Source organism: Apteryx mantelli, chromosome 3 (assembly GCF_036417845.1).
Source record: "Apteryx mantelli isolate bAptMan1 chromosome 3, bAptMan1.hap1, whole genome shotgun sequence".
Taxonomy (NCBI): domain Eukaryota; kingdom Metazoa; phylum Chordata; class Aves; order Apterygiformes; family Apterygidae; genus Apteryx; species Apteryx mantelli.
Genome location: NC_089980.1, coordinates 87,262,728 through 87,284,392, shown reverse-complemented (window position 1 = coordinate 87,284,392; position 21,665 = coordinate 87,262,728). Strand labels below are relative to the sequence as shown.

Here is a 21,665-nt window from a genome sequence, read left to right as displayed (position 1 = left end):
CTTGAAATCCAGTATTAATAAAATGAGATGCTGACCCTTATTCCTGAAGGCAATTTTTTATTTTTTATTTTTTTACAAGATGGAAGTATTTCTTGCATATTAAGGAGTAAACAAGATATGAATTGTAGGATGACTGTGCCCAAAAGGCTGAAGAGTTTTACTAGCGTGACGTATGGGTCAGAAAAAATACCATGAAGTCGTTAATATATTGAAATTTTTATGCCAATAAATAGTTTAATGAAATAACTCTCAGAAATGATATAATATAGGCACTTAGAAATTAACTCAGTAGCTGTCTAGTTTTATCCATGGTAAAAATTAGGTAATTTTATCTTACTCTTTGAGGACCGAGATATCAGAGGACTGTGCGTTTTCTGCAAGATAAAAGTATGCGGGTGAGCAGCTACTAGGGAGTAACTAATGCACTGTAAATCCACGCCCTGGATTGCCTTGCTGTAACTTGTTCACGCAGCCATACCCTCAGCTTTAGTTTAAGTTTTTAAACTAAATTAGAACTAATGAAACACCGAAGAAGGGTTCCAGGCCGAATGCACCAAGAAAAATCACCGTAACAGTTTAAAACGCTACCGCTTCCAGCCGCCTGCGCTGCCTCTTGGCTGCAACTAATCAGCAGGACGGCAGACGGCCAATGTGAACATGCTCCTCTGCCTTGGCACCCTGACACCCCCCCCCCCCCCCCGGTGCGGTAGCACGAATATACCTTTACCCCTGGCACAAGTCAGTGCCCAGGGCCGCTGAAGCAGAGGTGCTCGCCCACCGGCCGCCTCTGCTGCCCGGGGATAAGCCCCAGTGCGAGGGAGCACTGCTGTAAACTGGCCCGGCTCAGCTGAGCAGAAGTCTGTTTTAGGAGCAGTCAGAAGATCTCCAGAAGTTTAACGCAGATTAGTTAACCATTTCTAAAGTTAATTGACACTTTCCTGAGAGTTCCCACATAGACAACCCCAAAGAGAGAGAAATCAGGATCTAGCATTCATCCAGCAAAGCAAAAATTAAAAATGACAAGCGCCCAGAACGTGGGGCTTGCGCTTTGGTAAACCAGAGGCTACAAAGGGAAGAGGGATAAAATAAGCAAGCTGCAAAATTTGAACTTGGTGGAGCAAAATGTAGCTTGTAAAGAAAAGAATTAAAATCCAGCTTATTTAATACTCTTCAAACTTAACACACCATTTTTACGTTACATAGAAAAGACTACTTTGAGGTTCCCTCCTTCCTTGCCATTGCAAAACTTTCCCATTCGGCTATAGAAGCTAACACAAAAGAGCAATGACAGCACCCAGTTGGAGCAAAAAGACATGCCCAGAGAAATCATCTCCCAAGTAAATCCTGCGTCCCAGCAAACGGTGGCAGTCAGCCAACCACAGCATATGTATTTGCCAACGATAAAATTAGTAAGAAGTTACTGCAAAATGATTATACTACCCAGATACCCAGAATTTCATGCACACACATCATCCAAAAGCTACATGACTCCACTGCTCTCTTGGTTTTAACTATCCAGAATTCGCATGAATAATTTACTGGACAAGCACTCAGTTTTAGGGTTATCCAAGCCTGGAACTCACATCCTGAATTTAAAGAAGTAAAAACAACTTTCTACCATCCCATTTAAGGGACTTAATTTCAGTTGAGCTGGCAAAGCAGCTAACCATTCTCACAGTTCGACAGCTATGAAAACAATTTAGCTTTCATAGCATTAGAGGTTGATACCAGCTCATTAAAATACAGCTTCACCAGACTTTGTACTTACTCAAACTTCTGACAATCATCATCCACAACTATTACATCAAAAGTAATTATATTAAAGGCAAATCAAAGTAAAAAAGTGCAAGCACATTACATGGAGAAATAAAAATTTAGAACAGAAGATGCACTTGTGAAAAACCCACACTTTGGCAACTATTACAGCATAAGACAAAATGGCTTGAGAAGCCGAGAACACTAAGGGGAATTTCAGGAATGCAGAATATTGCCTACAGACAATTATTTTTCATAGACATAGTTTTCGTTAACTGAGATGACGGGGTGGTTTGGTATTGCAGCTCCCGTAAGGCCCATGATTTCTGAGATGTTAGCCAGAAAGCAGAAACAGAGGGATACTGGAGTGGACAAAGAGGCCCTGAAATCCCTCTTCAGTGAAATACCAGCCCATCAGTCATTTACTGCAGCCAACTAAGTTTCTCAGACAAAGCTCACACATAACGAAACTGAGGAATAAACGACTGTCCTTTGTTAGTCCCAGCAGCTCAATGGATCACGGAGCAAAGCCACTTCATTTAAATGCAAGGCAATCTGCAGCATTATTACCACACTGTGGTTATTACTGCTATACCAACGTAAGCATTGCAAATGAAGAGGAATGGGCCTGCACAAGATGGCAAGCAACATGAAGAGCAAGAGCAGATGAAAATGCAGTGTTTTCCTTTGTTCCCTCACATATTATATGTTGTTACACATATCTCAGTTGTCTTTGCCAATTCTAACATAAGTCTTTTAAGCTTCGTTACTTCCTATAATTATAAACATGAATATGTTGATGTGGTGACAATCTTTTAGCCTTATTCAGAGGGGACAATGAGTCTCAACAGGAAGGAGGGAGGGGAAAAAAAGGACATATATGTATGTATACATACACATATATGTACACACACACATACTTGTAGCCAACCACATTATCCCAGAGAGGCTGCTTTCTCCAAGAAAAAAAGTGATGTACCTTTATAAAAAGAAAACCCTAAAACAGCTGCCTTTAAACTTCGTATTTTTCACTTAGAATGCAAAATTCAGCTTGCTCCATCCAACTGGTCAGCTGTGCCAATAAGCTAAAGACATAACGTATTTACTAGAAAGCTTCATAAAGCAGATGGTTTCTGAATTGGGTCTATTAGAAATGAAGACATTTTCCTTCTGCTTTTTCTATATTATCAAAACACAAACAAATTCTGGAATTACTTTAATATTTTTGCTTCCTTCTCTCCCTTCTCCCATCTCAGGGGAAGAGAAAGTGTATGTCATCTGTTGACATTAGCAGCAAAGCGCAGCCAAAAGAACATTAAATCAGTACCTTTGTTTCTTCTGACTCACCTGAATTTATACCCAGTCAGTGTTTTATGGGCTTAAGCTTGTTTCAGAACCTGGGGTAAAACATTTTTCTTTAGCTGTAATTATTTTTCATTAGTAAAAATTAATCGACAAACATCATCCTAATACTCTTGCCACAAACCATAGGTATGTATTAGTCAAACTCTGAAAAACTGTTGTTTCCATGCACTCAACAGATGTAATAATCCATGTGCGTCTTAGCAAACCTTTCTGATCAGGTGAAGATTAGTTTTTACAACTGAAGGACAAAAGTGAAGTTCTGAGTGAGGAGAAATATGACATTTTGGAATAGGTGCATCTCAACAAATGCTTAACATTTTAAAGAAGGAAAAAAACATATGCTGATAAAACTCAGTTTGCTATTCAGCATGTAAAATCTTCAGTTCATTTTTCTTTATCCATCTAGAAGCATACATGCATATAGACACACACATATAAGCAAACATGTGCTATTGTTCCTCAACAGTAAATAAAAAAAAGTACCCCCTCTCCAACCAGATACAAGAGAAGAAAACTGTACTAATCTCTCAGCTAACAGATGAATTCAAATCACTTCCAAAAGTCAATCTTTCCAAATATGTAGGTTTAGCTTGTATTCCCATTATTTTGGGAAATCCAAGAGCTGTGTACGATCATTAAAAAGGTTCTTAGACACTGTGTGAATGTCCTTCATCATAACGGGATCATGCAGATGGAATAAGAAAGGATTAAGAGGCCTTAATCCTTTCCATAGGATGTAATACACAGATATGGAAAAATACTAGTCAAGAGTGTAAGCCCACATTCACGCATCCATCTCTCAAACACAAGCACATGGTGAGGCAAATGGCAAAGATTACAGTTACAAACGGTCTTTTTAAAAGTTTAAAGAAACCAGCAGACAGGTTGACTCGTTATTTATTTATAGAAGGTACGTGTGCACCCAAATGGGTGAACAGCGCCAAGAAACTTTTCAAGCTAGCGCAAAATCATTGGCAGCCAGGCAGGACCCAACAGTTCTGCATTCCTGTGCAGCAGCTGGTTGTCAAGAGACGGATGCATGAATCTATGTCTAAATTTACTTTTGATATCAGCATGTAAAAATCCTTTCTTAAATCACTGGTGAGAGGGGAGTTTCCTAGCCAGGTCATTTTACATTTTATCTTTCAGAACCACAGTTTCCTTGCTTAGCAAAATGTAAGTGGCTCATTTAAAACCCATTTCAGTTCTGCTGCATCTTAGGTAACTTTTCTAATTATTTTTTGGCCAGGAAAGGGGATGGCACAGGGAGGAAGAGGAGAGAGTAGTTAAGCAATACTATAAACTAGCAATGAGGAACGCTAAGACTTTTCTCATTTCGAAGGCTTTGACATTAAAACATAAAAGCAGAGGTAAAAATGTGTCAGCTTATCAAAATTTAAAAAAAACCTGCTGATGTCTTCACATAACAAAGAACAAATCACACACAGTGTAATGCTTTCGTTCAAAGATTTCATAACACAAAGTATTAAGCTACAAATTAGACCTATGAAGTAGCTAACAGATTGGGAAACAGAGGCAAAAACAGGTTAAATGAGTTGTCTAATGTGACAGCAAAGTCCAGAACAAAGTCCAGGTACAACTCCATAATAAGAGACTTGCAGATTTACTTAGTGGCCAGAGCAGGATTACTATGAGAAAATACTGACGGGTTTTTGAATGAATCCCTAAACTAAAAGCCAACCTGTCAACTAAAAAATCTGAAAATTGATGGATTGTTATTGCATTTAATTGAAATACTGAAAACTTACTAAAATGTTGGCTTTCTATACAAATGCCATGAAGTATCATTTAAAATACTCATCCTGAATAAAGCAATATCAGGTAAATATCCCAAAATATCACCAGAGTTAGAGGGTTAAGCACTAATTAGTTTAATGATCTCCAAAAAGGTTGTGGCTTTGAGGGAGACGATTGCCACAGAAAGTCATCTTTCTGGCCACTCAGTTTGGCCCTTCCCTTTTTGCCTTACTTCTGATGAAAGAAAAACCATAGCCTCCATATGGCTACAGCTTCTGGGCAATCCTATGAGAGAAGAACAACTATTGCATTTTCCAGTACCTGCGTTTTCACAAGAAGGCAAAGCTGGACTACCTGAGAAGATAACTTGCCCCGAAAGGACTAAAGGCCAGCCTGAGCTGGCACTAGTCACAGCACGGGCTTCTAGTGGCTCTGCTGAAGATTTACCCTTGAAACGGTACTGCGTTTATTATTACTGCAGTGACTGAATATTCAGGGGGGCCCAAATCTGTGAGCTCACACGTCTGAGCATCCTAAAGCCTCTAGACAGCCATTCTCTTTACAAACAGACACGCTGGGTCAAAATTATATCAAACCTCAGCTGTCTGCTATGTCCTTCCACCAAAAATTACCCGATTAGCACTCCATAAATTCTGTACATGGCAGAAGTGCATGAGCACTCCCTAATCCACCCCAGGAAGAAACCCAACCTGATTACCTTAAACACCCAAGGGAAACAGCTTGAGCTAATGCAGCTGCCTTCTAACGAAGCAAATTACAGAGCGCCTACACAGTCCCCCCTCACTTTAAGAGATGTGGGGATAGCAATAAAAAAAGCTGAAGATGGAAAGTGAGTGGCAAAGTCTCCAAACCACTACGGCTGGATTCCCCCCCCCCCCCAAAAAAGTGATTGTCTGTTGTCTTAAATTAAAACCAGTTTCTACGATTTTTGGCTCAAGAGCAGGAGAGGAGCCCTGGAGGAACTCTGGGATGAAGTCGAGGAAGTCGGGTGCAAGTGGCAGGGGAAGGCACCCTGGTGGCAGCCCCCTCCCCAGATCACTGTACTCACTAAGGAAAGGGGACCAAGGTTCCCAGCTCCTTTCCTTAATAAACTGAAGCTTCATAGCTGCGGGAAGTGGTAGTGAGGTGCAGAAGATGAAGAATAAGAAACAGAAAACAGTGAGCAGGGAGTTCCCCCTTGGGGGGAGATTGGGGGGAATCTTCAAAATGAACTTACAGAAATGGAGAAGGCTGTTTTGAAGAGAAAGGTTTACACTGGGAAAACCACTTGTGGACATGAAAATATAACCGGTTTAGCCCCACTTGGCAGCTGAAGTAGTAAGGAAAGACCCTGCCCAAATAATGTTTGGGCTTAACTGGAACAATGGGGAGGAACATCACAAAAATCCCCAGAAAACCAAGTCTTCTCTACTGGTGCAGAAAACGAGGCAGAGTGTTGTAGTTCACAGGGCGTACACACGGAGATTACTGAAAAAAAATGAACTGCAGAGAAAGAAGACGACTTCTCCAGGATCTCCTCCTTTCTCCTTTAGCTGTGTCTTCTGCAAAAAGTCTTTGTTTCAGCTTCTCACAGAGATTTCTTTTGTCTCCATCTTCCTTTCTCATTTGCTCCTTCTGTTCAGTTCCTCCAAGTAATATAAGCCACAAAACACAAACTCAGCTACTGTCTCCACTCGGATGATGTACACATCAGCTTCAAAACCCTAAAACATTTTGCCTTTCAAAATGACAAAAAACCTGTAAGCTTTCACTACAACCGTCTTTCTTCACTCATAATACCCCCATAAGATCTGTTCTCCAGCAGGTAAGGACTCTACATCTACAATCTGCTTGGGCATTTAGTCAGTTGGTTGCAGCTGTCTGATACAGTACTCTCCGTTCTCTGCCATGGCAGAAGTAGGAGAAGTTCTCTTTCCTCAGAAACTGCAGCTTGTAGTTAGGATATTTGCTTTAAATGCCGAAGAAGGCGGATTTATGCCAACATGGTGGACTACAAACTGGGGAACCTGAGATACAGGCGCTCTCTGCTTTCTGTCACTGGCAAAAATAGTATTTTAAACCACCGCAACTAGATTCCACACAAAACACAATTCAAAGCCCCAAATCTTACATTTCTGATGGATAACATCTCAAAATACAGAGAAATCTCAGATGCTCATTTTTACTAGCCGAAAGGTAAGCACCAGCTGAAATGGTTAAGTAGGTACCAAAACCTCTGAGTAGGAGAAGGGTTATAGATCACACACAACATTGCAATTTCCTGACAAACGTAAGCCAGCAGAATACGACAATGTCACTGAAAACAGAAATCTTCCCTCCCCTGCCTGCCATTCCTGCCCACTTGGTTCCCACCCATGTAGTCCTCCTGGCCTTCTGCTTACACAAGCATTTGTGTAATTGCCTGACGAACCAGCTCAGGGGATGAACTTGGATGCAGACCAACCTCTTTGCGAGCCTAATTTTAACTCCCGTTATTTAGTTGGGGACTTTCCAGTCCCCAACCGGAAGAGGAGGAATACAGGCAGGGGAAGGGAGCAGAGGCACAACGGCCTCTCTCTGTAGCAACACTAAGTTATACCTCAAACTGCTCAGGGAACCCCAATGTCTAGGATCCATAGTCTGTATACTTTAGACACCTAAATCTTTTTTTGAGTAGAATAATATTATTAAATAATATTAAATTAATAACTAGAGTGAATTAGTGAACAGAATAAAGACTACAATCTTCTCTAAATCCCTCTAGTTTTAAGACTCATAGACACTTTCTGTTCTATCAGAACAGGTGAATTCTGCTTTCTGTATGTAAATCAAAATTGTGATTTCTAAGGTTTGTTAAACATTGATTCTTTTACACATCCCTCTCTGCTGTTTCACATACTCAAAGAATTTTGCTATAAATTAATCTCTTTAATTTGTAAAGTGTCACACAAAGTCATTTTAAACACTGTAAAGCAGTAGAGTGGAAATACAAGAGAAGCTGGTAAGTGATTAGTTAATCAGTATTTAATATAATAATAAAAACACTTTGGGACCTTGGCTGCTTTTGTGAAGTCAGTTTATAAGTCTAATGTATTGAGCAAGTTTACAATATATAGTACGGAATGCTGAAAGTAACCAGTTAACACAATCCTAGGAAAAAAAAAAAAAAAGCAAACAAAAAAACCTCATTCCTCTGGTGAGTTTAATTTCCAAAATTTGTTTTCCAACCCGTGGTTTTAATAACATTAAGCAGAATTCTAGAGAAATGCTCAAGGACATAACTGGAATCTTAAATTAATTCCTCAGTATGGTTTCTGTGCACGTAAAACATCTAATAGATTATACCCCCTCCAGGAAAATCCATCCTATTACAAATAGGAATTACTTTATCAAGTTCTAAAGGAAATCGTCTCTGCCTGTTTTTGTCCATAAGCAACCAACATCAACTACAAAGGGGCTATAGCACAAGAAAGAACTGCCAAAATCCTTTTTTCTGTTAATGCGAACACGCACTGTGAACAGTGTTGGAAAACCTCCATTTGGAGAGTATTTTCAGATCTCAGGAAGGTCCCTGCAAGGTAAGGCCTTTGCTGAACATTCACGCAGAACCTATAACAGTTCAGGTTTGGGGGAGGAGGGGACCAGTATATCCTACTGCCCTGAAGTACTGTACCACCGCGGGCTGCATCTTCTAGCTTGCTATTAATTAGAGACACAGACGACAGTTTTGTATTTCCTATGCTATGTACAGGCAGCTCTTTAAAACCAAAAACCAAAAGCTTAGTACCCAAACGTCACACTCTAATACTTCTACACATTAACCTCTCCTATAATGAAAAGCCCTCCCAGCTAGCAGAGCCAGCAAAACCTCCCCCCGCTTTTTCTCCTACTTGTCTTTCAGGAGCGTTGCTATGTTGAAAAGGCAAAATTTTTTTTGCCCAACAACACATCATCCGGTAAGAAATTACCAGTCCAAATGCCTTGGCACAAGAACAAGCGTGTGGGTTCTTAGAGATCTGTGTCGCCTCCAAGGTGCATGAACTGACATAATGCTATGCAAAGAAATCAAAAACCAGTAATGCTCCTATCCCACAGTATGTACTGTTTTAAATATTATAATAACAGTAAGGAAAGTTACAGGTAAACATTTTTAACTGGCAAAAAACCTAATAGCTTATCCAAAAAAATTATTCCTAAAAGCCACTTAGCACCTTTCAGCCACTTTCAGGAAAACAAAGCCAGAAACAAAACAAAATAATCCCAGTATTACAAGAAATTAAACTATACACTATAACAAATTATTTTCATATTTCTAAAAGTACGAGTGTAAGTATATTTAGAGATGCAACTTGTCTCAGTTTGGGCACTCTCCTATATTTGGACTCAGATGGAGACAGTTTACCCTGACATAAATCTTACATCAGAAGAGATTAAAGTAAACGTAAATCACAAATTAATTTTGTTTTTAAAAGAACACTTGCACATTCATCTAAGAGTTAAAAGGTGCGTTTTAACACTGAACTATTCTGACCTAACGCTACTCGATGCCAGAGCGCCCTGTTCTGCTTCCCGCCACCATCGCCGACCTCGTGCTTCTCTGGCACCAGCTCCAGTAAATACCTAACCTGCCAGCGAGCTCCCTCAGGGAGCCAGGCCTGCAGAGAACTAGCTTCTCAGGAGAAAAACAAGTATTTCCCTGCTGCTTTAATCCCCTGCCTGAGCTCACGGGGAGTCAGATGAGCATCGCCGGGCAGCCCGCTAAAAAGGGTGGTAATGCCCGGTGGTACTGAAGAGGGGAACGAGACTGTCTCCTGGTGGTGGAAACCAGCCATTAGCTCAGCCCAAGGACACGTTCCTTTTTGCAAGTCTCCAAGTTCAGCAATTTTATTACTCCGTAAGGATTTTACTGGCTCTTACTGACCTGAAAAGTAACGTATGAGTAACAATTTTCAGGTATCTAAACATACTCATCCACCAAGTACCAGAGGTTTTTTCTAAAGAACACTCAGTACTGTTGTTTCTTTAAAAGCGCTTGATTCAAGACAACACCAAATTCAGATTTGAACAATGTTCCTCAGATACTTCCAGCAAGTACTCCAGCAAATACTTAACCTCTCATATTTCTGCTTTTTCATTGCCATTTTCATTAAATAAATTCTAAATATCATTTCCACAGCTAACTGAAGAGAATTTTACTAATATTGTGATAAATATTCTTGGAGAACCTAATTCTTTTTTTAAAATACAATGAAATAAACATAACATGACTTTTATGGATGTCACTGTCTTTGGTCTACATCCAAATGCATGCTAAAAATAATAAGAACAGAGTTATATTAAACTAGTAAAGTACAAGGTGTCTCCATGCAAAATACTGGTTTGCATAAAACAGAAAAATAATTTTCCGGAGAATATAAACTAAACCAGCTAAGGGAAAAAAAAAACACCAGACAAACTGTTCTCAGTATTACAAAGACATTGAAGATTTAGTGTTTATGTATTATGTCAGAAACAGATTCTAGTGAAATGGTGCCTGAGGTACCATTTTTAGTACTAAAAAAATCACAGATATGAGAATATGAATAAACACTATACAAAAATTTTGGTCAAGTGAAAATCTAAATGAGTTACTATAATATTACATTAACTCCTAATTTCAAGAGCAGACCTGACACATCCAGATAAACATCAGCAGCTTTTCTTACTATGTTCAAGATACAAAATACTGATTTGAAATACTTTAATTCTTCAGAAATCCACAATGATTTTGACAGAAAGCAAGAGACTCTGAATATGCCTTTAAATTACCAGTGTACAGCAATTTTTAAGAGTTTTCATTTCTATGACTGAGGTGTCCAAGAACTCATTAGTTTAAATTTATTCATATAACAAGAACACATTAGATTTCACAAATTTCTCTTCTCCCTTCTCAATTATGACAAAACTCAGTTGAGCATCATCATTCCAGTGACATGAAAAACAGTCTTCCCTTTCATAAAAGCAATCATTACTTCCCAAAGCTCCAAGAGAAGAGACATTAGGCACCAGCTTTGCTGCAACACATCAACAACAGATAAAACCTGTAAAGTAGCAACACTGGTCATGCAAAACACCTGGTGTTGTGGACTGGAAATAGCAACACTTAAAGGAAAATTCTCCAGGGTATTTGTTATTACTAACCTAGATACCATCTTGTATTTCCTATCAAGGCATCAAGTTCATATATGGCATTTGGAGGCTATATATTTCATAGTTCTAACACATACGCTTCCTTTAGACAGCTGAATATGGACTTTGCAGGTGTTCTTTCTTAAACCATATCTAATTACATCTCAACATGCTGCAGAAGCAACAGCAGTCTCTTTATGAAAGTGAGAATTGTAGCATTAAAAATCAGAGCTGTACTTGCTTCCTGCTTTGCTCATGGCTACTATTCCAACCCCCCCCCCAAAAAAAAATTAACATATAGAATTTAACAGTAAACAAGGAATGAAGTAAAAAATGATCATCCCAAAACCTGAACCATACTTATTGCCACTGTTATCAGATATTGTAACGAAAAAATCAAATCAAATCAAATTTATTTCAGAAGATGTTGGTGCCTTCCATTCCAAACACTGTCTTAATTTATTTGAATCTTTTAGGAATACATTTGATTCATATCCAAAAATGAATCCAAGCCTCTATTTATTATTGAAGACACTAGAATGATTTATGTCTCACTTGCAAAACTCCATTAGTGATTGCAAGCTTCTGGAGATGCATCACTCTTTTGACCTACGAGAGCAACTATGAGAAATACGCAAATATAAGCGGTGGTTTTATATGCAGATTAGACTATATGTCTTGCCTTTCCTACTACTGATGTTACTCCACCAATGCAGCATAACAATGAGAACAGATTCTGGCATAGTAACCATGATGATGTTTTTCCTCAAGTCAAAAATTCTAGTTATAATGCAAGCAGCAGCAAGCGCTATGCCTACATGAGTATTCCCCTTTTTGCCACCACTGGTGGCACTCCACTGAAGTATCAGGAGTGGTGGGAAACTTTAAGAGAGAAAAGGGTAACTAAGACAAGGCATTTGGCTGCCCTTGTAATCAGCAATCAACTGAAAAAGCCACTTCAGGTCATGAGAAATTTCAAAGATGACAACTCTTTCATAGTTCTCTTCCCACGGTCAGAAAAAAATACCGCATGGAAAAGAAATATTACATGAAAAAACTACTCTTTCACTAGCTTTTATGATAAAGTGCACGTAAGCCAAACAATGTACAAGGGTATCAATCACTTCCCTAATTAAGTGCCTTTTCAAAGTAGTGCACAAACTTATAAGAATGTTCAATGTATATCAGCTGGCTCATGTACTGTTTTTGGATACTGATATCTGCAAACCTTTTACCGGATGTAGCGTCATTGTCTTAGTACAGATGACTCAGATAAAAACCAATGTGAAAACATAGTTTGTTTTCATGTTTAAGATCTCCATTGGTCTCCCACAACAATAACAGGAAGAGCTGTATGGATCGATATGCAAGATTACTAATAGGGACTTTTCTTCTCCTACCCATGAAGATGTACGTAAAACTTTTTTAACCAAGTAAAATATGTAACACTTACCAGATCTCTATGAAGCACCCAGTTTGCATGGAGGTAATGGATTCCATCAAGAATCTGGTAAAGTAGGGATTTAACCATAGATCTTGGCAACTGCATGGGCTTTTTATTTGCTTTTGAGGCACGGTGAAACTTGATAATATGCTAGAAATAAAACAAGTAGAAACATGAAGTACGTTAGATAAGTAAGAAGTTTTGTTAACTATTAACACTAAATAATGGAATGAAATACAAAGTTTGTTGAACTTTGCAATTAAAAGTAATAGTCATGTGCCCCCAATTTTCTTAAACTGTTTTTTGTTCTCTAAGTTGCTTTAAAAAGGGCTTTCGAGCTCTTCACAACATCTAAAGACTGGCTACTTACCTCCATTAAAAATTCTTAGACATTCTCCTCCCTCCCTCCTTCCCATCTGGGATCCTCTTATCCTCACAGCTGTCAGAGCAGAAGCTTCCAACCCAGCAGTAGGTACTGGGAAGATACCTGCACTTTACGTTTTCGCATCTTCCCTCCTCTCCAAAGACACCTGGGGCAGAGCACTTGCAACTACTTTTGTGTTCCCCCTCTAAATCACAATCCCAGCAGACGAGATTAAAACAAAAAAAAGAACCCCCCCCCCCCACATGACAACATTAGGGTGAAATCATGTACAAACATCTAAAAACAGCTATATTCTCACTTCAGAGCTTTGGCTGTAGATGTCACTGGTGATGACAAGCTAGTGGTTCCTGGATTACAGAAGCCAGTCGGTCATTAGGGGATAGATACAGCTTGAAAACAAAGAATGCAAAAAGGGACCCCAGCATCAGTCAGTGGAAGGAATGAAAAGAAGGAAATGAAAAGACTGCTGAGAGATCATGAAGTATTCATAAACTAATTGATACTTATTGTAAGATCAGTACGGAGATGACGGGGTAGGTTTGGTTTTGCTACCCTGCACAACACAAGAAATGAGATGGGGTTTGGGGGGCTTTCTATATTTTCAGTCCTCACACAAGGTTGAATCATGAGGCACAAACCCTGTCTTAACATACTGTCATTTAGCAAATTAACCAATCCACTTGTTCAGATGAATATGTATCCTCTTAAGGAGATTCAAAGAAGCACCTCAAATAACAAAACAGTTTTCAATTATGTGCTTTTTTAGGATAGAAATTATAAAGGCAATTTGCATTTCTACTGAAAGCAATTCAGAATGCTAATCTGAACAGTGACAAGACTATTAATTACTCAGTTCTTTAAATAGGATTTGTCTAGTTCAAGATCTTTCTCCCTCACCCCCTGTCCCCAGTTTAAGAGGTAGCCAGTGGCAGCTGTGCCTTCATTAGACCTCTGCTCCCCTCCAAGTTTGCCACTTCTTGCTCCCCATGAAAATGGTAATGCTTCCCTCACGGTTAACATTACTTCTGGTTGTCAGTGGTACTTCAGGCACTGCGCTTAGCAAAAGGTGTAGACAATATCATTGAAACAGAAACAAAAAGAATTGCAGAAAACCCCAAATAAATCAGAACAAAAAATTGGTTACTGCCTATCCACATTAATGTTCCTACTGATCCTTCCACTACTAAAACTACAACAGTGATGGCTGTATATTAAGAAAAACATCTAGTATTAAAAAAAAAAAATCTACAGGATTATCAGTTTTTAATATACAAACAAGGATTAGTAAACAAACCAAGCTCTTGGTACCTTATTCTTCAATTGTGCAATTACTCTGAAAACTACAGGGGATCATTTCCCTAGAAAATTCTTCTTGTTGTCATGTTGCAAAAAGTTTTTGAGTCAAAAACTTCAGTTGAAATATGGGAGTCCCTACCTCCCAGTACGTACACTGCTCACTGGAAATGATCCTCACGCATAATTACAACGTGATTTATAAAGCAGTAACACTACTACAAAAACAAATCACAGTAATAAAAAAAAAAGATACAAAAGCAGCAACAGGCAAAGGTCACCACACAAAGACCCGTACACCAAGCCAAGTAATAAAAACTGAGCCCTCAAAAACATGCTCCATGTAATCACTAAAAGGGATTGCTATACTCTTAAAAACGGTCTCCACACAAAACACTATTCCTGATAATATGAAGGCATATAGGAAATGGAATTGGAAAAGGACTCAAGGGGACAAAGTTAACAGCTCCTGTGCATTCGCTAGGAAGGTAATGCCTCCGGCCCTCATGCAACCTCTCAGGTAGAGTCCCCTTGCTGTTTGAGTTGTGATTTTGGGGGAAGCGAGGGCCATTTCCCTTCTTCCACGGGAACGCCTGTATGACCTTTTCAGGCAGGTAAGCAGCTCCCTCTACCCCTACGCAAGTTGCCCCTGAACCCAAGCAAGCGCAAGGAAACCAGCGCAGCGCTGAAGCGAAGCTAAAAGGCGCTGCCTCTCCGCTGCCCTTGCCAGCTCAGGCTCGCGCCTCAGAGCGTGGCAGAGCTTGCTCTCATCTGCCTGTGAAATACCACGTTCACACAGCGTAGATTATCTTGTTCTGGCGACGGCCTGTCCCACAGCTAGAAAGGCCAAGGAAGCGTGCTCCTGCCTTTCTGCCTCGGCGCAGGTAAGTACGCGATTTTGTTTCTCTCGCCCCTCGCAGCGCCGTACGCAGTTTTATCAGACCAGCCCACTTTGCTCCTGCATTCTGCCGCGTTTTGTTTCAGTCCCTGTTTCTTGCAAAGAAATCAGGGAACCCATTGCCACACAGCCGCAGCCAACACAAGGTGCTCCTGCAGGAAGAGAGGACCTCCAGCCTACTGAAAACACGTAGCAAATGGCTCAAATGACATCTGGCGAGGCGATCCGCAGGATAGGCTTACACCACCTTTGAAATTTCATAGCCCCAAATATCGACAGCAGCAAAATTCAGTGAAGAACACGAGAGAGAGATCCCAATATACCACAGCAGCAGCAAGGTATTCCTTTTTTTCTTTTTTTCTTTGAAGATAACATAACTCTCTCCAAAGAGATTTTTCTTTAGATGCCTAAATCTAAGCAAGCAGCTTCTCTGCCAGTTTCAACTGTGTGTGTTTTTGAATTGCACAAGTATGAATTACAACTGACAGTTTTGCTTTAAGCAGGCAATATCTCCATTAAATAAAATTCAGTTTCCTATAGAAGTGAATAAAAATTATTGCTGCCAGCTTACTCTAATTTAGCCAGGTTTACATTAGTCACAAGAGTGGACTTGACTCCATCACAACTAAGATCTGAGGACTGAACAGAAATTAAACTAAAAATACTCTGCAGGGAACTAAGATGCTGAATCTGTCCTATGCCACTGGAATGAAGCCACTGCACTTGTAACCAAGCCCTATTCTCAGGAGGTTTAGGAAAAATCAGTTCTTCCAATTTCTTGTATCCAAGTATCCATATAAAAAAAGACCATCACATGAGCAGAACTAAACAACTACTTTAACGGCAGCATCCATCTAAGAATCAGAAGAGCAAAGAGATGCTGTTACTGACCCACATCTCTTCTACTGGAGGCAATGAGCACAAGCCCTTTCTTATTTCTTTATATTTTCAGAAACATAGCTATATGGCCCTACTACTGCTGTGGGAAAATATTCCCCAATTAAAAAAAAAAAAAAAAAAGCGCAATAGAAATAAACGAACAGTCGTAACTTGACAAAAGTCTCTCAGACTAGGCATGGATCAGGCAGATCAGGTGTATTGTGAGCTCCAAAGCAAAGGATGCCATACCAAAACAACTACACTAAAAGAATTATAACCTGAGCAATTCTGCTGACCAGCTATAGCAGGGAGATGTGCTCTTTCCATGTCACAAAACACTTAATATTTAACAGTTTAAATCCAAGACCTCAGCTGTAGAAAAGGGTACAGGTGACAGCACAAGCTAATATGTTCCTTATACACAACTGCACTGCACAAGCGAAATGAGGCATTCGGTACCAGCTTCAGTTCCTGAATAGTCCCAATGTGTAGTCTTAAGTATAGCATGTAATATCCATAATCTTAAGGCTAATGAGGGTTTGGATAACTTCAGTCCTCTGATGCAGGAAAAAAGAAGTCAATACACAAAAATAGAGACGAAGTGTTTAAAAAAAAAAAAGAAAAAAAAAAAGAAAAAGAGGAATTATAACCAAGATCTTCCCCTTCCCTTGATGACCGCCCTGACCACTAGACTAGGGAACTACCCTCTTTCTTTCTAAGATTCAGTAAAGCTTTTTGCACAGTGGCACAGCATTCACACTGTCCTGGAAGCTGGGAGTATAGACTTGGATCCCATCAGGTTATGGAGGTGATTGAATCCAACTAAGCGCTCTCATTTACTTTAAGCAGCAGTGGGACCTTCTCCTACTTAAAGGAGTATGAAAAGGAAATAAAAGGAAAGAAGCATCTAATTCTGAACGTGCTGACATTACAGAGTGCCCTGTTCAGATTGCTGGGGGTTATATCACTTTCTGCATGCCCAACGTGCTCTTAAAAGAGCACCCAAGATGTTCTGTAATGCTCCCTGGGGCCCAGGTGCTATAGGACACTGCAGCTCCTAACTTTAAAGTGTGCACGTTCCTTGCTGGATCTTATCCACAGTGAATAACCATCACAAACAAAACATGAGAACTTTCCACAATTTAACCAAGTCAAAGAGGCGTGTTTGTAGTGAGAAGATGAGCAGAGAGAGGGTAAAACAGCTCCAACGTCCTCTCCATCTTTTTTCACTGTCACTCGCTAACGCTAACTTGATTCCCCATTCCTTCTGGCAGTGCCCCAAAGGCTGGGAAATACTGAGACACATTCAGCAAAATAGTCCAGGGAAGCCTTAATTGCCAGTGTGCGCTAGATCACTTACTTACATGCAACAGAAGAGAAACCCCTCTCCAAGGTTATCCCACCATAATTTCGTTTTTATTTGTTAGAACACTGTAGATGACATTTTTAAAGATTGGGTAATTTGAGTTTTAAAACTGCAAGTAACAGCAAGCTCTCCTTCTGATACAACTAAGAAGATTCAAAATGAAAGCAGGAACATGTAAGTCATATGAGGTAAATGAAACTTGAAGAAATATTCAGTCTGTTCAGCAGAAGCGGCCAACTCAGTTTCCCTTTGCAGGCAATTGTATTTGCAGATTCCCAAATATTAAAAACATACTGCCACTGACTTGATTCCAAAAACTACAGAAAAAAAGTTAATATTCTGAGACACTTAGGCTTTCACTTTTGAAAATAAATACAATGTAGAAATATTTCCATTTCTTTTATATATTTTGCTTTAAATTTAAACAAGACATTAACTTTGTGGCAGTGGCTTTAAGTCTGATTTATAAATAAATACTTCACTCACCAACATTAAAATATAAAATTATTACCCCTCTAGAAAATTAATGAGGCTTCCAGATGCTTTCTATAATTTGCTATTTACAATCTCTGTGACCAAAGGTCTTATTTACTAACTGCATAGTCCTCTTTTTCAACTTCGAAAAATGCGTAACAAAATTGAGAGGAAAAACTGGACGAACAGGCTTACTTCAGCAAGACTTTATCAAAATTAACTTTTATCAAAGCCAAGACCATATAAATGCCAATACATAAAGAAATGAAACAAAGCTAAGTGATATAATTACACAGTTGTGACTCTTGAAAGAGTATTCAACCTCTTTGCACACCTACTACTTTATCTTCTGAAGAGTCCTAAGGAGCTTGAAAATTGGCTGAGGAACAACATACATTTTCCACATCTTCCACCATAAACAGTGTAAACATAATACAAGACAATATATACAGCTAAACTATCTAATTTGTTCCATGAAACCCCCTAGTCTTTAGTCAATATTTAAGTGAGCATTCAACAAGGTCCTAACCTAATTTTAGTCTGTTTCTAAAGAAGTCAAGCTGATGCAAATTTACTCTATTTTTGTGTCAACCTATTCCTGGTTCCAAGAACTGTTGTTCAGTATGACAGAGGTTAAAATAAATAAATAAGTTAGACCTGGAAGGTTTGCATGAAAACAGGAAGTCAACTAAAGGAGAGGTTTTATATATGCTTGACAAAAAGAAGTTACAGTGTGAGCTCCCACCTCAACGGCATAAGATGATCCACACAGGAGCTTGACTTCAAGATACAAATCACTCAAAAACCCGGCTGCTTGAACTCTACTGCTCAAGGAAATGCTTGTTTTATATTGCATGAATCTCTATCAAATGCAAACACAATCATGGCAACCTGGACACCTTCCTCAGCTATGGCTCCCCACTCTCCCTGCTGAATTAAGTTGTCCGTCTGTCACCCATATCTTTGCAAAACTCGTCTTTCTATTCAATCACTAATCCAAGCTTTGAGAATAAAGCAGAATTATGTCAGGCATTTCCAATGCACCACTAAACAAGTATAATTATGTTTTATTACTCAAGAGACCGAAGTTTATACACACACTAAATCTGTCCCGGGGTCAAGAGGAAGATTCAGATTGTATGGTTTCAAGTATCATTTTAAAGAATAAAATGATTTCTACCCTCTCCTCAGCAGTCAATACCCAAACAAAAGTGACCATCACAGATAAGTTTTAAACGAAAAGCACGCAAAAAGCTATGAAAAATAAATCAAAAATCTAAGGTGGTATAAAAATGGAACGGGCACTGTTTGCACAGTTTTCAAACACAGGGAGCAAAGATAGCCCCAACTAACCCGAGTAACATTTGTTTGCTTTTCCAAAGATAAATCACTCAACTTCGTACACCTATACTTGGAACTAATTTTAGACACCAAAGTTTTAGACACCAAAAATATTTTGTCCAGTGTATAGAATCAAAACAAAACAAAAATGTGTAAAATCATTTCTACAGAAACCACTGAAACTTCCAATTCTGGGTGCACTACAACCATCGACACAACAGTCATTTAAAAAGGGAAGGAGGGAGAAAAGAAAAAAAGAACGTGTGGTAGCCTACTCCCTGTAAGCCCTGCCATTATCGAGTATCTTCTTTTGAATCTCATGAACCAAACTGCCTTATGAAAAATCTATTACCAAGCGACAAGAGGGCATTTTAAGTAACAGTGAAGGGAGCTTTAGTCCCCTAACTTTTGCCAAAGTTAACTTATTTTAAATACATTTTTTTAATGAAAAAAATAAGCTTTGAAGCATAGAGCAAGCATAAATAGATTCAGTAACATTTTCCCAGGTTTTCAGGGATCTTTCAAGTCCTTCTGGATTGTTAAGACCTAAATATTTCAGAATAACTTCATACAATAATAAAAAATTTTAAAAAAATCAGAATTCAACTACCCTGTCCAGTATATCCGAAATACTTTAAGTATTCAGGATACTCTGTCCACATTAATTCTTTACAAACTTTGTGCTTTTAGACCCGTGTCTCTGTCTTCGAGCTCTGCTCCTATCTGTTGTCTTCTCCGATTCTCATGCCCCAAGATACAGAAATCCCTACAACTTTGCCAGAAAAAGCAAATGAAATAACCCAAGAGTTTTGTGACAAATGCATGCTCAGAGCAGACTGCTATCCAAAAGGCACGCTGCTGCTCTCTATAAAATCCAACCATTACTTTCGTATCAAAAAAGATCCTATCCATTATAGTTACAAAAGGATAAACCATGCCATAAAGAAAACTTTCCATAACGATGGCTGATGATAAAAAAAATTGTAACATTAAGGCAAGCAAAAGCCCACCCCAATTCCTTCTTCCTCAGCAAATCCTATACTATCCTGCCAGCTAGAAGATTTCTGTAACAGCAAAAATGTCCATGACAGAGAAGACTGCACCAAGAATCACCTAATGGAGTGGGACTGGAATAAAACAAAACAGACACACAACTATAGAAAACTAAAAGAAAAAAAAAACTGCTACATGGAGAAAGGTATTTCCATTTATATAAAAATACTTGTGATCAACTACCATTTGAATTCTCCTCATGATTAAAAGTTAAAATGAGGCCTAAAGGAAGTAAGACCTAGAATTGATTATACCAGATCTGAAGACTTTAAAACTTAGATCTATTAGAAAACATTCATTTGATTAAAGAAATTTGCAAGGTTCTTGCACAAATCAGTATGTCACACCCTCACAATTTCATTTATCATACAAGAACATTATTCAAAACATTGTTAGCTGAAATTAAGCATCTTTATTTGTATATCGAGACAGTCAGCTAGTTTTATGAAATTCATATGTAGGAAGAATATTTTTCCCTTTCCATTACTTGATGAAGATTATTTTCAAGTATACATGACTATACTTATAACCTCTATCCTAAATTTTAAAAAACAGAATCTATGTAACAAATATTCCATATAATACAAACCCAGTCTGTCTGTCTATTTTTTTATTGGTGTCAAGTATAACTTCAAAATTAATTTTACTCCAAGTTTTTCAGTGCTACTCACTATTGAAGTTACTTATTAGAGATCACTAAAATCTAATAAAAGAGAAACGTTTTACCAAACCAAAAAAAGATCCACAATCATGGTTTAATGGGTCTTAGATAATAAATGTGTCATCACATTCAATATTATCAAATCATTTTAATAACCTATTTAATCACCTATCGCCTTTAAAAAAAAATGCATTCAACGCATTATATACACCGACTTTTTGTTGCAGTAACAGAATGAGGTAACAGAAAAAAAATTAATTTCAATGAAAAATGACAACAGATTTCCAGGATAGTGGATCTTAGGCTTTGAAATTATGCATAAATATTACATGATTCTGAGAATTAACTCTGTACCATAGCTAGAAGAGGGAGATACCCCATCAATTCAGAACATAAAACAGTTGCAATAATGTTGCTTAGAATCAAGAATCCTATTTAAAAATTATGGAGACTATGGAACTGAAAATATTGAATGGTGTGCTTATTTGCAGTATTTAAATAATTGTGTGCCTTAGAAGTTACTTCCAATATTAAAAAGTTGATGGTCTAAAGGTACATAAGACTAGCTGGGAACAAAAGGAAAGCTACAGGTATTATAACCTCTCCAATGGCTAAAAACTATACTACTGCCAAATAAAATTCACCTCTAGCACAGGATCTCATTTATATAATTTTTTAAGTCTAAGAAAAGTCCAATTAAGTAATCATCATGCATATAATATATTTCAAATAAATCTGAATAATGTATTAAAGTGCATAAGCCTTACACAGGAAGTTGTGGACAGCAGTATAAAGCTTTAAACTAAGATAAAATAAGAACATTAT

At 38.5% G+C, this 21,665-nt stretch overlaps 1 protein-coding gene across 4 annotated transcripts in view; it reads right to left on the bottom strand.

The window, feature by feature from the left end:
• The window catches only part of CDK19 (cyclin dependent kinase 19), a 142,595-nt gene that overhangs the window by 55,411 nt on the left and 65,519 nt on the right, over positions 1-21,665 (bottom strand). For all 4 annotated transcript variants that reach the window (XM_067293855.1, XM_067293857.1, XM_067293856.1 and 1 more), the window contains one exon: positions 12,500-12,640. In XM_067293855.1, the coding sequence (XP_067149956.1) occupies positions 12,500-12,640 (141 nt within the window). The remainder of the gene's footprint in view (positions 1-12,499; positions 12,641-21,665) is intronic.